The sequence below is a fragment of the Ictidomys tridecemlineatus genome, chromosome 1, assembly GCF_052094955.1.
Source record: "Ictidomys tridecemlineatus isolate mIctTri1 chromosome 1, mIctTri1.hap1, whole genome shotgun sequence".
Lineage (NCBI taxonomy): Eukaryota > Metazoa > Chordata > Mammalia > Rodentia > Sciuridae > Ictidomys > Ictidomys tridecemlineatus.
In genome coordinates, this window is record NC_135477.1 from 187131057 (window position 1) to 187146293 (window position 15237).

Below are 15237 nucleotides of genomic sequence, written 5' to 3' on the forward strand. Positions count from 1 at the left end.
CTCACCTTTCTGCTTAATTAGCTGTTCTGTATGAAATGAGATAAGTAATAAACAAAGATGAGTCCACAGCTATCAAAGTCTGGGAGACTTGCTAGAGAAGCAATCTTGACTCGATTCTTTCAAGCCCTGACTTTGTAAAAGATTAGCCAGATATGAGATAAGAATGAGGATGAGGCAGAAGAGATGCTGAGATGTGTTTCCTCATCATCCCCAGGTGGTTTTCTGAGACTTGCAAAGTGCTGTGGAGAGGCTGATGAAGAAGGGCTGCAGCTACATGTGTCAGCCAAGTGGGGTGTGACCAGGGACCCCGAGGTCTGTGTTGACAGTGTGCAGACACCCCACAGGCCTGTGTCCACCCCTGCCTCAGGTTTCAGCTCTTTTCTGTGGGGCTCCTTGTAAGATATTCCTCAAAGAACTCATCTCATTCTTCTGTGAGAACCTGAGCACTAAGGGACAGGGACAGGGTCCCAGGCCCTGGGCAGGAGTAGGTGTGGAAAGAGTGGAAATAGTCAGGATGCCCTGGACCAGCCAGTCCATCTCTAGGGCCACAACTGGAAGAAATCCTGGGCATTGCAAAGATGTTGTTGTCCTTGAGCACTTCATAGGGTGTGGCTTGGTGATGATAAAGAGCAATGATTCTTTGGTTATTGGTGTGTGGGCATGGGGAAGGATTCTAAACCCCAGAGGGTTAGAGAGGATCCTCCAGGCACAGAGAGGCAAATGCAAAGAAGGCACTTCATATACAATTAGGGAGCCTTCCTTCTTCTCAAACACAGGGAAAGGAGTAAGCAAACAAAACCAGCAAAATAATGAGCAAGAAATAAGAAGTGGTAACAGCAGGCATTGGTAGAGCTCTTGATGGTGGACAGCGGTGGGGGGGGGGCTGTTTTCAGATTGGCTCCTTTTCTAGGATTTTATGGATTTACTGCAACCTTTCCTTTAGCATTCTGCCCAGTTTCTACAACCAGTTTCTTTATTCCTCGGAATCAAAGACATATTTACAACCTGGAAGGAATAACAGAGATAATAATACAACAAAGTAAAGGGATGCTTGATCAAGCTCATTAGGGATACTAAGAATCCCAAACTCCCCATTGATATTTATTGATATTTCCTTCCTCAAATCTGTCCTTCAAAATCAAAATCACCTGGCCTTTAAATTGTAGCCAAATACTTTAGGAGAGAGGAATTTATGAATGACTCACCATGTGTCCCTTGAGCTTATCTTAAAAACAAATATGTGCCCAAGTTAAAAGGTACTTGGCCCTGGGCAGTAAAATCCCGACAGTTCATTATTCCACAGGCCACCAAAGTCTATGACTTGTGTAAGTTGGGATTTACGTTTTCGATGTGTATGAGCTCAGAGATGTGGCTATGCTCAGAGTCACAGTTGACAGGGACAGATGATCTCGGCTTGTGATTTCATCCATGTCAGATTGGGATGGGTCAGATGGGTTTGCCTGAGCACCCTCTCCCTCACCCCTTCTCTGGGTGCCCACCATGGTACAGGAGAGAGTTATGGGTTATGGTACAGGAGAGTTCTCTGGGTTATGGGGCTCCCTGGGGGAAACACTGCCACAGGCATTAGGCATTTTCTATTTAAATAATTTTAAACTGTTTGAAGGATAATTTCTCTGATATTATTAACTAGTTGGAGATAGAGGAACAGTCCAGACCCAAAGGAGATTTACCTCCAACATCGTGTTTCTAAGTTCAGGTAGTGTCGATGCTTCTTACCCATGATTACGCACCTGGAGGCGCTCTTCACCTGAGAAGTGGCCTGCAGAGATCACACTTGCACCTCAACTCTGTTGGGAATCTCTGCCTGCTCTGGAGACCTGGAGCCTGCTTTTCTGATCAAGCTCAGCATCTGCCCTCCAGAGCCCTGGACTAGGACACAGGGCAGTGCTGCCCCTCTCTAATTCCCTCAGAACTGCTTTACCCTGTAAGCCTAGTGCCTCCCCCAGGGCCAGCCTGCTCTGCCAGGGACGTCTTTGCAACAGCAGCAGGACCAAAGGTCCTCATCTTCAGCTTGTAGCATCTTAATCATAATCCTTGGGATGAAGCAGGTGCACTTACCTGGTCCAAATAGACCAAGTGAGTGAAACTGGAGTTTCCAAATGGCTCTTTTGATTTTAAAATCAAAGCAGAATAAATTGTCCTCCTCTCAGAAATAAATCTCAGTCTATTTCTCCTTCTTACATCTTCTTCTCTATTTGTAAGGCCCACAGGTAGGTAAGACCCAGGTGTGGACATACTTGGTAACTGCTTGTCTTCTTGCTGGATTTGACCCATTCCTCCTGTGTTCAACCTTGGACTATTCTCCTACATCGAGTTTTAATACATCGACTTTAAACTCTGATGTTTAAATGCTTCTCAATATCTTCCTAAACCATCAGTGTGGTCCCTGGCCCTGCAATGTCAGCGTCACACATTAGCTTGTAGAGTCCTCATTTTTAGGACCAGCCCAGACCTGCTGAACCAGAAGTTGGCATAGGGCTCAGATCTCTGCACTTTAATAGCTGAACCTGTGGCACCCCCAAGTTGGAGACCCTATGTTCTAGGGGGTCCTCATAGAAAACTTGCTAGGCAGTATGGTATGGTGATTCTGCCTGGGTTCTCTGGAACTGCCAAAGCACAGCTGCCCCTTGGAGATGTTGCTGGAAGTGTGCACACAGGCATGTTAAGCTGGCCAGGTGGCCTGTCCTCACCTATGCTTTTCCCTGATCTGCTGCTAAGACGGATGGCCTGAGTTCCTTGGAACTTTCTGAGCTCTCCCACTTCCCACACCTTCTCATGCTGGACAATGTGTTCCAGAGACCTAATGGGGGGATGAGGTTCTGTGAGTTAAAACTAAGCCAACTCACCGTGCTTTGTCTTGAGTAGACCTAAGAAAAGAAAAGAAAGATGGATTGATTGGTAAGACTCACTGGGGCCTGGGGGAGCTGCCTTTCAGCTCACAAGAGCTCTGTAGATCCAGTTAGATATCAGGTCCCCACAGAGTTCCTATCTGTAGTTGAAGGAGCCCAGAAATGTCCACATTCCTGTCTTCCCCAACTATAGAGAGCAGGGTGCAGGAAAAAAAAAAAAAAAGCAATGCTTTAATCCAGGAGTGGAGTTCAGGACTTTTACCTCCAAGCTCAATGTTATGAGGAAAGCAACTTTGCCTGCTCTGGTGCAGATTCTTTAGTGCTTTAACCATTGTGAAGTGAGTGGCCCAGTGGCAACAGCTCTATTCCACAGCTGTTCCTTCCTCACCTCTGCTTCCAGGCTCTGCTTCACACCAAATGGAACCTAAGCATTAGGCAGAGGATCCTATTCCTCCACCCCAGCTCCAGCTATTCCCTAATCCACTTCTTCCTTCTGGGAACTCACATCTGACAATGTTGCATATTAATGAGCCACACACTGTTTGTCTGTTTATGTTTGGCTTATTTTTCTATGTAGTATTTTGAAAGTTTATCTCTATTAGAGAATATAACAGAACTTGTTTTTTGTGTCTGAATCTATGCCATATTTGTTCATCCATTCATATGACCATGGATACCTGGGATGTTGATGCCTGTGGCTCTTGTGAGTAATGGCACAATGGATGCTCAAGGGCGGGTGACCCCTGTTGTTGACTCTGTGGGCACACACCTGAGGGGGGTGCTTAGTCCTAGGATAATTCTGTGCACAGCTTCTTGAGAAAATGTCAGGCTGCTTTTCACCAAGACTGCAGTATTTTAAATCCCATTAGCAATGTGCAGGACACAGAAGGAGGAGGAGGACCCAGACCCGCTCCCTCTTTAGCAAACTCCTCAAGGGAACTAGCAATGGGTGGCGTGAGAACCACTTTACACCCTCAGTGACCTAAGGTCCTCCCATTAGCCCAGCTAAGGAGTCTGACCACCTTTCTGTTGTACAACCCTGGGGACCAAGCAGAACACCAGGTCCCAACCACTGCACCATCCCTGGACTGGACCTCACGCCAGCCACCAGGAAATTTAGAAAGTGGGAAATGTTACTTCCCCATGGGAACTAGAGTCACACCTGTGCCGCCTGTGCCCTTGACTTCTCCAGACACCTTGACACATGGGCACTTCTCAATTAATGCACGCTAATGGATAAATGCCCACATTTCAGCATGAATATAGACATTCCTTGATAAATCAGTCATTTTTGACTTGAGGGTCTCACTGTGTTGCCAGGTTGGTGGAGCCATCCTCCATCCTTAGCCTGCCAAGCTGGAACCACAGTTGTGCACCACCACACCTGGCTCAAATCATTCTTTTTTTTTTTATTCTCTAAGTTTTATTTCTGATTGTTTTCAATAGGTAATGCATATGTGTTACTCCCAAATCAAAGGGATACATAATAAGATACACTTTGTGGGGTTCCCTCAAACCTGTGCCCAGCTACTCTAACCCCAAAATCAGAAGCCCTTCCTGAGTAGAGAGGTGATAGAAAACAATTTGGGAAACCCCAGGCTGTCCTCATTTTATTTCATTTTTGGTATGAATACTAACAGGGATCTCTTTCATTCTAAAAAATATGTTTAATTTAGACAAATATTATGTAGTTATACTCTCTACATTTAACCACTTTCTATACTTTCTTCAAATTTGGTTTATGTAGAATCAGCTTAATAAGAGTATATATTCCTTTTCCCTCTTTATATGATCAATCAATGTGATAAGCCTATTCCACACACTTTTGGGTTTAATTTTGTTTGAGCTGAAAGAGTGCATATGTGGACCCAAAACAATGTATTTTAAGAAAAGAGCTTATTCAGTGTAGTTAAACAATTGTTTTGGATATATACTCTGATATACACACTCACACACACTATTTGATATTTTTTCTGTAGTTCAAGCTAATATAATTATCGAATTAAAATATTATAAAAGGGAAACAGTAAAGACCGTAATTTGAATGAGATATTTTGAATAAAGGATGATTGGTGACATTGAAGTAGTACATTTTGAAAAATTTTCCAAATTATCAGACATGTTGTCAAATTATTTGATCAATAAGCAACATTCTTCTTATATTTTTCTATTGGATTCTTTTCTGGCTTCCAAATACTATTTTTGGTTCCTTCAAATGTCTCTCCATATTAAAAAGAAACCTGTCTTCTAAAGTTGCACAACATTAGTAACATCATGTTTTGGGACAAGCCATGTGACACTCTGGGCAGGGCTCTGTCAAATGTCCCTTGCAGGGACTGGAGGCCCAAGAGCAGCACGTACACAGGGCAGGCATCTCTTCCCACCCTGGTTTCTGTCCACCCTGTATGAGTACTCCCTTTGCAGGAGTAGGGGAAGTAAATCGTTCAGCTGGCTCTTCAGGATACTGCAATGGGGTGAGCATCCGTCAATAGAGGGGTCTAAGCCAGCCACATCCTGGTCCTACAGGAGGGCTGGTCAGGGCCTGGACAGCACTGGCATTGATGCTGATGGAGAGAAACCTTCCAACAAACTGGGGGACATGCTGGAAGGCAAGGCCTCAGCTCTTCTTCCAGCCCTCCTGGGAGTGATTCTTTCTGAGAAGCATTTTCCCTTCACTGCCCACAGATGAGCAGTTGGTTCCCATCCTGCACAGTTCCCTGGGCTACCCAGGTTTCCAACAGCTGGCTTCAATCCCAGCACTTCGTACCTGGAGTGAGAATCGGGGCATGGAAATGAATTCTCTCAGGAGATGCTTTCTTTGGAGACTGGGAGAAGGTAGGCAGGCACTTGCAGCCCTGGCCTGAGTGTAGTTTAAATCTGTCAAAATCCTGTGACTGTACCTGAGCCTGATCCAGCATGCACCTTTCAAAGTTAGAAAACACTGGCACTCTGAGGACAGGAGAAGATCTCCTAAAGCTGACTAAGGGGTTCGGCTAAGAGAAAACACCACAGCCTTTGGCCATCTTTGGATGGAGAGACAGATAAATAGACAGACAGACACATATATCCATAGGAAGTTCTAGTTTTTGAATGCAACTACTTAAGTGACAGATCTGAAAACAATCCTACAGACACATACATACTTCTCATGACGAGGTGGCTGCCTCAACCAGGAAACCTGTCATCTGAGAAAGACGCAGGCCAGAGGTAAAGGTGAATTCTGTTTCCTGTTCATGTTATTTTTTCTCAGTTTTAATTCTGAATACTGCCCCTCATCCACTCCTGACTTTCTTGCACAGCAGTCCTTCAGACTGTTCCCACTCACCTTTGTCTTTCCTGGCAAGCAGGAACACAGCACAGATGGCTGCAGCGAGGACCAGGACAGAGACAAGCACTGCCAGCACCACCATCCAGGTGCAGGAGGTGGGGAACAAGCCCTCTGCAAAACAGGACACTCTCTCAGGGTCCCTGGACCACGTGTCCTTCTGGGGACACTGTCAGGAAGGGCCCAGTTTCCCAGTCCGGGCCCCTCTCCTGGTAATCCAAGGAAACAGGGACCCTGAAGAGACTCCTGCTGCCCTGCAACTCCAGAGGTATGGAGACACAGAGGATTTATTTTAAAAATTGTTAAGACATTTTAAACACAGTGAAGATACAAAACCAATTCTTCAGCCACCTATGTACTAAGAACATTTCTTAAAATCAACACAAAATTCTACATATCTATGGGGTGCCATGTGAAGTTTTGATACACATATGCAGTGTTTAGTGTTCAAATTGGGTTAACATTCATCTCACTTCAAATAGTATTTCTTCTTGGTGAAAACATACAAAAACCTTTCTGCTAGCTTTTTAAAACTGTGGTGTACTTCATTATAATCTATCATCACTCTACTGGACAACAGAATACCCAGACCAATTCCTTCTTTCTGACTTCTTCCCCATTGACCACCTTTCCATTATTATTTAACTAACATTAGCATCTCTGTATTTGTGACTTGTAATTATTTTTTTAATAAGTAATATCTTCAAAAGTACCACGTTTCTTCTTCTGTCCACTTCTCCCCCCTACTAGGTCATTCCTAAGGGACTTTGTCACGAGGCCTCTCTATGCAATTAACTTTTACATATATGTATTTGTGATCCTAGTAATAGTGCAGAGGAGTCCTGGGAGCTTCTCTAGAATCAGGGAGGGGTTGTGATGTTTTGGCAAACAGGTTTCCTGTTCAAGGTTCTAGAAACAGAATTCTACTTTCCCTCAGGGCCTCTTCTGGAATGGCCATGGCCAGCAGGTCAAAGTGACTATTGGGCAAATATTTTAACGATGGGTTGGTTCAAGAGAGGCATCAAGGCCACTCATTGAAGGACTATATTTAACTATAAAGCACTGTATACTTGGAATTCTGTAAGAGAGTACATCACTAACTACACACAAAATGTAATAAATATGTGAATTGATGAATGTTAATTAGCTTGATTAAGGCAATACTTCACAATGCATGTGCATATTGATGTCACCTATCGTACCTTACATAGGGGACCTTTACTGCCAACACCTTTTACTTAATAAGATTTGTTCAAAACAGGCCTTAGGACACTATTGTTGATGGATTACTTTGATCCAAAAATCTTAGCAAAAGGCTTATAAATGAATCAATTGGGAAATTATTACTTATATAGTAATTGCTTCAAACATAAATATGAAGAACTATATTCTTTTTCTGTTTTATCTTCTACATTTTCGTTTTCAAAAACTCTGTATTACTATAATTTTTGCTGCTGTAATCCCAGCTCATCATTTCCTGTTAAATGTCTATTACTTTCTCCACTGAGAAGGAGGCTCCATCCCTTTGCTCTCCTCTGAGCTTATGTTATTAAGATTAATACTTTTTTAAAAAAGTAAATACTCCTCTGACATTAGTGCTTGTCTTCTTCATGATTCCAACTTTTCAAACAAATGTGACTTCCCAGACTAAGGCATAAAAGAGTGTTGACCCAAAGTCCTTCCATAGTACTGTTCTAAGAAGGAGGAATACTAAAGAGGAATAAGGAGGAGGAATATGAAATAAGCTCAGTGTCTTCAGAGGCTTACCCTCCCATGATGAAGAGCATGACTAAAGTCATGCACACTGAGTGGGAAACTTGGTAAAATGCCTCAGGCATGGCTTCTCAGAGGGGACGATGCTAATGTCTGAACATGCAGTTGTGATATCCAGCTGGGTACAGGGAGGAGGATAGAACAGGGGGGTGAATGTCCAGAGCCCTGCTGTGGACCTGCAGGTGGGCAGAGAGGAGGTAGCAAAAGGTGACCCTGCAGGAGCCAAAGCAGATGGGGGTGTCAGGCACCTCTGCAGACTTGCAGACCTCAAATCCAGACATTTCCTATTAAAGGACTGTGCACTGAACTATCTGGGCAGACTTCATGCCTGCAAAGTCACTGTGGGAGGGTGTAGAGCCTGTGGGGTCTTTCTGTGCCGGTGGCATGACTGCATCAGCTAACCTCATAACACTCTATGGGGAGACCCTCTCATTCCTGCTCCCTAACACCTGGGTACTGGGAACAGGAAGGTCAGGTTCACCCAAATCTGCAAAGCTGGAAAATGACACAGAGAGGATTCCCGCAATTCATCAATGTCAAGTGCACTGCACTTGTTGGCAGTCGTTTCCATGGGCAGTGGGCTGGATGGTCAGAGGAGAGAACTGGCAGTGTCCTACAATGCTCCCTTACTCTCTGAATGCCTTCACACATGCAGGCATTCATATTCTTGTAAATAAACTAATGGCATTTCTTTGCCATGGAGAGAATTATAAAACAGGACAGAAGACATGTTTTCCTGGCTCTCTGGGTAGGAGGAGTTGCAAACTGGTGGATGGCTGCATCCTTCTGGGTTGTCCGTGGTGGGCCTTTGCTAGCCACATCCTCTCTCTCAATGGCCAGATCTCAAGAATATGATGCAGAGGGCACTGACCTGCTAAGGAGACACACACTCCCTTCTGAGAGCTGAGGACCGGGTTCCTTATGAAGCAGGACACATTTGCACTCAAGCTCTTGTCCACCATGATGGAGGTTTGCACTCCAAACAAGCCGTCTCCATCTGTTGTCTTGGTTTCTGAGGCTGGGGTCACGTGCTGCTGCAGAGAGTCCTCCCAGTGTACCTCGGGCTCTGGATACCACCCTGTGGAAGCAGGTCAGCTTCAGGCCGTCAGCATCATCAGTTTCAACGTGAATATGAGGGGTTGACCCTGAGCCTGGAAAGTGAAGAGGCAGACACAGCTTCTTCAAGTTCTGAGCCACTTCAAGTGGTATGAACTTACGTCTGCTGGTCATCTTTGTAAACTGGGAGTGGGACTAAAACTAATCAATCAATCAATCAATGAATAAATACTGACCACAAAAGACTTTAGAGGGAATAAACTAAATCACCCATGTCAACATTTAACATACGAGTCCCTATCGTCTTTTTTATTTTCCTCTCCACCCTTTGAAGCCATACTAATCATTTTATCTGGTTATTTTGAAAACTGGACCCCAAACATGTTATCAATCCAAGAGCAGCCTGTGCAGCTGCCCTTGATGGTGCTGAGGACCCAGCGGGAGCCCCACATCTGGCCTCCAGGCCTCCATCCTGGCCCTTCTCAGAGGAGCTCACCACTATGTTCCTGGACATGGTCGGGGCCCTCCATCAGCATGGCCATCCCTTGCTGAACAGGCTGCAGAGCACTACGTGCCTGGCTGAACTGTAGCACGGACTTGCCTGTCACTTAGTGTCAATTAGGTTTAAATATGAAAAACAGTTTGCACCCAGCAGCCACCACTCTGGACCATGCAGACCTGGGCAAGGTAAGCCTAGCTGTGGCTGCAGTGCAGGGAGACTGAAAATCATCCCTGGTGGTGGAGAAGGAGTCCATGCCATGGTGGGTGCAAGGTCAACAATGGACTGTGGAACCTCACAGGTCAGGTGCTGTGGCAGACCTGTGCCCAACACCCCTGCACTTGAGGTAGGAAGCTCTGCTATAGGACACTCGTTTGCAGGTTAGTGAATAATCACAATCTTAGCTAACAGAAATAATAAGATACAAACAAATGTACTGGGGCCAACCGGCCTGTTGTGGGTTGAGTTTCGTTTCCTATAAAGATATGGTCAAGTCCTCACCCTAATACCTGTGAATGTAACATTCTTTGGTAATACGATCTTTTCAGATAATTGGTAAAAACTAGGTTGAGTTGGATTATGGTGGGTCCTGATCCCATATGACTGGCAACTTTTTAACAAGAGAAAAAAGTTAGACCCAGGGACACAGGGACATTAGCCATGCAGATGTGGAGTTGGAGATTGGGTGGTGAAGCTACAAGCCCAGGGACAGCTGGGCTGCCAAAAGCTGGATCAGAAAGGGAAGCTCTCCCCAGGGGCCTTGGGGCCTCCAGAAATGTAAATAAATCTAGATAAATAAACAGCTTCTTTTTTTTAATTTTATTTTATTTTATTTTTTTTTATTGGTTGTACAAAACCTTACAAAGCTCTTGATATATCATACTTCGAACAAGAAAACTCCTTTGTGGTGATTTGTTAATGGAAGCCCTGAGAGTCTATTGATGACTCTCTCATGTCACCTCCTTGCTAATTGGCCCTAAACCTCCTTGCTAAATGGCCTTGCTAATTGGGCCCTAAACAAGCATCTGGAGTGAAGATTGAATGTTCAAGCCCATTGTGTCCTGCACAGCAGGGACCTCAGTGTCTGAACAGGAAAGGGTCATTTCAGAAGCTGAGGGTTTTGAGAAGCAGTGGGGAATGCCTACTCGGCCCAGCGGCCCCATTTCCTGTGCTGACATGGAGCAGCACAGCAGAGCCAGTGGCTTCAGCTCTCAGGACAGCAGCTCCCTTTCCCTAGGACATGGGTGACACTCTCAGTTCAGGGGCTGGAGAAGCCAGGGAGTAGCTGGGGCTCTATAATAAGAACATACAGCTCAGCATACAGGGCTGCTCAGTGAAGGAAACAGAGGGTAGATTCCACTTGTCCCTCCTGGCCCTTCCACTTGAAAACATGTCCCTCTGTGTCTCATCACTGGCTGTGTCCTCATGAGTTCAATAAAGATGGGCTTGTGTTTCATATATTCTAAAAATACAGAGCTCAGTTAGCAGGACTTTATAGAAACATGGCATCAAGGTGCCAGATTTTCTGGGGATAAGAGAGTAAGGTGGTGCTCTGAGTCAGGCCACTGTCCCCTGTGTTACGTATTTTGAGAATCTGAGATATTAACTCTGAGACCATCCTGGGGGAAAACACATGGTTTTTTCTAGTGCAAAGAGACTGAGGATATGACTTGACACCAAGACTTTAAGTGGTATTTCCTCTCTCCTAGAGGTGAATTTCAACATCTGCCTGCGGCTCCTGCAACATGTTAGTCCATGAATCTGTGCTCCTGTGAAGCTGGCTGGGGAGTGGGATAGGGATGAGCCTTAGATTTAAGAACTCAGCTTCAGAATTCACTGAAGGCTGGGGTTCTGCAAAGATTTGCACCTGCAGCACCCACTAATGGTTAAAGATGGGGGACCCGGTGGGGTCTCACTAAACTCAAGGTGTGGGAGAACCTTTTCTCTAAGACACACAGTACACTGGGGCTGCCCAAATGGATGACATTTCCAGCAGGCACTGATTTCTGACCTTGTACCAAACTTCACTCCTCTAGGAGGGAGGAACAGGTGAAGATATATGAGCCAGAAACCACACAACATAGACCACCACAGGACACTGAGGCCTTCTGGAGAAGAGGGCCACAGGCTCAATCCAAAGACCTGCGGTTCACCTGGAGCTGGACTCTGGTGAGGACTCCTAACCTGGCGCAGCAGCCACCACCACGCTGCATGGTGTGGAGTACAGTGGGTGTGACCCAGAGGCTCAACCCAGAACACCTGGTCTAGACAGGCTAAAGGACATGCTCACTGGGAGGAGGTGAGGAAACAGGCTATTTCATTTTCCTGGCTTAAGTAAAGAGAACAGCAGGTTCTCAGAGTGATGGTTCCCACTGTCATCACCAGGACATGAGGGAAACTGCAGCCTGCCTGGAGGTGTGCCAAGGGTCGCTGCCTCAAGTAGGCAGCAGAGAAGCCTTTCTTTGGAGAAGCATCTCATGTTTAGAAACACATTTTGTCACTTACTATTCCAGTATTTAAACTGTGATGGCCCTGAAGGCCTGTGATAATTTGGGAAGGCCTGGCCCTTCATGAATTCTGGCTTCACCATGTGCGTGCTGCGAAAGTTGCATCCTAAACTCTATACCTACTGAAATACCAAGCACTCCACCTGCAGAGAACACGAGGAAGTCATTAACCCCCTTTGGGCACAGTGGGGACCCAGAGCATGATAAGGAGCCCAGTGGAGCTCATTGCTATAGCTAGTGCTCCATGCCAACAGTGCCCTAGTGGAGGCTGACATGAGTTCCACCTCGTTTTCTTCAGCATTCTACCTGCTCTTTGTGCTTGAGTGGAAAGCTCAGTTGCACTTGCCCTGACTTGGGGAAGCCGTGGGGGTGGATCATTGGGGCTGCCCCCTGTTTGATACAGGAGATGAGCAGGTCCAAACTGCCCTGGCTTCAGAAGCTCAGTATGCTCAACGCCCTCTGATGGTGGCGGCTGGTTCATCATGAGGCCCCCTGTGAGGAGGGAGATACAAACTCTTTCTGAGGCCTTAAGATGTGTGTGAAGAGGGCTAATCCAGGCTCAGCCTCTCACTGAAGCTGGACCCTTCCTTCCTCCTTCACTTGGCAGGACAGATACTTTCCTGGGGTTCATATCTGAGCAGGAGCAATACAGAAAGGCATGAACGTATGCAGGTCCCAAGTAAACCAGAAGGCAAGGGTGGGAAGCACCACATTAGACCACCCAGGATTGTGCTGGATGTGCATGGAAGTGAGGTGCACTGAACTCAGGCCTGATGGTGGGTTGTGGAGTCTCTCTCCCTCTATCTGGCTCCTTGTGGGGTTTGGAAGCCCAGGCTGTGGGCTTCTGGGACCCATCAGAAATGAGGCACGCTAGAATCCCTCCACTTCCCTCCCTGGAATTATGTTGACCATGCGGAGATGCAAATAGATTCCTCTTAAAACGTAAGAAAGACAAAAATAGAGCCTCACATCTCTACCTTTCTTGGCATCATATCTAGCATGTGTGTAGCTTTGCCCAACTCTGTTCATACATGATGGCATCAATCTGGCTCTTGATAAAACAGAATATCAATAAACACTCAACCAGAGCTTCTGTTCGACAAGCTCACCTGTGACCTCCACATGGAACCGTGCTTCATTGTGGTAGGTGGAGCTTACAAATAAACACCTGTAGTCTCCTTCATCTGCAGGGCAGATGGGGTGGATCCTCAGGGCCACCTGCCCTCTGGTGATGTTCTCCCTTAGGAGCTCGGTCCTCCCATGGTACTCTGGCCGCTGCTGCTCCAGGTAGTCCTTGGAGTCCCTGTGGTAGTGCACCAGGCCCGAGTGGTTGCCATGGAACCACCTGACTTCCATGTGCTGGGCATCTGTGGAGGGGCTGAGGTGGCAGGGGAACTCGGCCCCTGCTCCCACTACGGCGATGACTGGTGACCGAGGTCCCATCACGTGGAATTGTCCTGGTAATCAGGAAGATAAAGCGTCATGGCCAAGGGCCAGCAGGCAGGGCTGCGACTGTGTGATGAAAGCAGAAGATCAGCTCATGGACACACCGAGCCATGGCCAGCTTGTGAGCAGGGGATGCTGGAAGGCAAGGTGAGTTCAGGAGCTAACACGGGATGTGAGGGTGGGTGCAAAGACCTGGTCCTTCAGGTGTGCTTTCCCAGGGGCTAAGAACTGAATTCATATCTGTGTGCATCAATTTTGGTCTAACAGAACCTGCAAAGTTACAGAGTGTGGTTCTCATTTTACATTGGCATAAACTGAGTCAATGAATGCATGAGGGACTTGTCCCCAATTGTCATGACCCAGGCTCAGAGAGTGTTCTAGCACCAGCAATCTGAAGGTCTCTGTTTAAACCTTGAACTACTCAATATACAATACATAGCACGTACAACGATGTGTACTGTGAAAGAACTAAATGCCATGATTTTGTGTGACGAATAAAGGGAACACTATGTACAATGTTATTGCATTTTAGAAAACAGGCATGAGAGCATCTTTACAAAAACAGTCTAAGACATTGCCACAGCTTATATCTAAGGTTAGGAATTTTGAAAAGTGAAAAGATAAATGTAAATGTAAGTATTCAGACAATGTTTGATCTGCCTGGTGGCAAAATCAAAAGTGTTCTTTCCTCCCTCCCTTTCCCCTGAGATTCGCTTGAAGAATTCTGGAAATGTAAACCCTTTCTCTTTCTCTTTGGCAGGTGTGTTTTTTTAAAAAACTGCCTCAGCCTCCTGGACTTTGACAGCATGGGGACCTGGAGGGGGACCTTGCGGTGTGGGCAGGGAGGGAGGCTGCACCCTTGTCTCTGTCACCTTTCAGCCTGGTCCCTGATTGTCAGGGAGTTAGGAGCAACTCTGTAGTCAGGAAGCACAGGGGACAGCCGCTGGCCAAGGAACTTGAGATGAACAAGATGTGGGACGTGGTGCTGTCACACACCCTGACTTAGGACAAGGGGCCTTCCTGTTGGAGAATGTGAGATTATTGCACCACGTTGGCTGGACTAAGTCAGTGGACAGGCTACTTTCTGAATTGCTCTTGTGTCAGAGAGTTAATTGTGTTACAGTCAGTGAAACTGGTCTGTGGTCTGAGAGGCTCATTGCTCTCTGAATACTTTTCTATGGCATTAAAGAGAAGTTTTGAGATTGTTGGATATTTCATTTTTAATTATTTTCCTGTTATATGATTTTATGTAAGTATCATATTTTTCTTTATGGCCTTTTGTGTGCAGATAACCCCCTTGCACATCAAGTGCCAACTCACAACTTTCAGCCTCCATTTTTTAAAACATTAACCTTTTCTTATAAACATGAGGGGAAGCTCCTGTTATTAACATGAAATTTCTTCTTTCTAAATAGCTGATGTCTTTTCTTCTTAGTGAGCAAGGTGAGACCGTCTTGGTGGCATTAAGGTGTTCCGTACTTCAGGAAGCTTCTAACGAGAATGAAGGACAGGAGGCCTGGATTCCACACCTGCGGAACCTGCCTTACAGACTTGGAGGAGATGCTTGATCCAGGAGTGGGGACCCCAGTCTGCAGGTTGTGCTGAGGCCTAGGAAGGAAACAGCCAGTGCAGGTAGGAGAACAGCACTAAGCACTCCACAGGCTGCACACAGAGCTCAGGGTCTGAGAAGCAGCACAAGGCACAGCACCCTTGAAAGCCCCTGATATGGTCATGCTGACCGAGCACCCTGCCTTGGGACTG

At 46.1% G+C, this 15237-nt stretch overlaps 1 protein-coding gene across 1 annotated transcript in view; it reads right to left on the reverse strand.

Annotated features, from left to right (window-relative positions):
• Positions 1-13473, reverse strand: part of LOC144367256 (butyrophilin subfamily 1 member A1-like) — a 32192-nt gene extending 18719 nt beyond the window's left edge. The window contains exons 1-5 of the mRNA XM_078022925.1: positions 13140-13473; positions 12337-12522; positions 9521-9631; positions 8840-9046; positions 6196-6309 (exon numbers count right to left, since the gene is read on the reverse strand). Of these exons, the coding sequence (XP_077879051.1) occupies positions 6196-6309; positions 8840-9046; positions 9521-9631; positions 12337-12522; positions 13140-13473 (952 nt within the window). The remainder of the gene's footprint in view (positions 1-6195; positions 6310-8839; positions 9047-9520; positions 9632-12336; positions 12523-13139) is intronic.
• Between the last annotated feature and the right edge of the window lie 1764 nt (positions 13474-15237).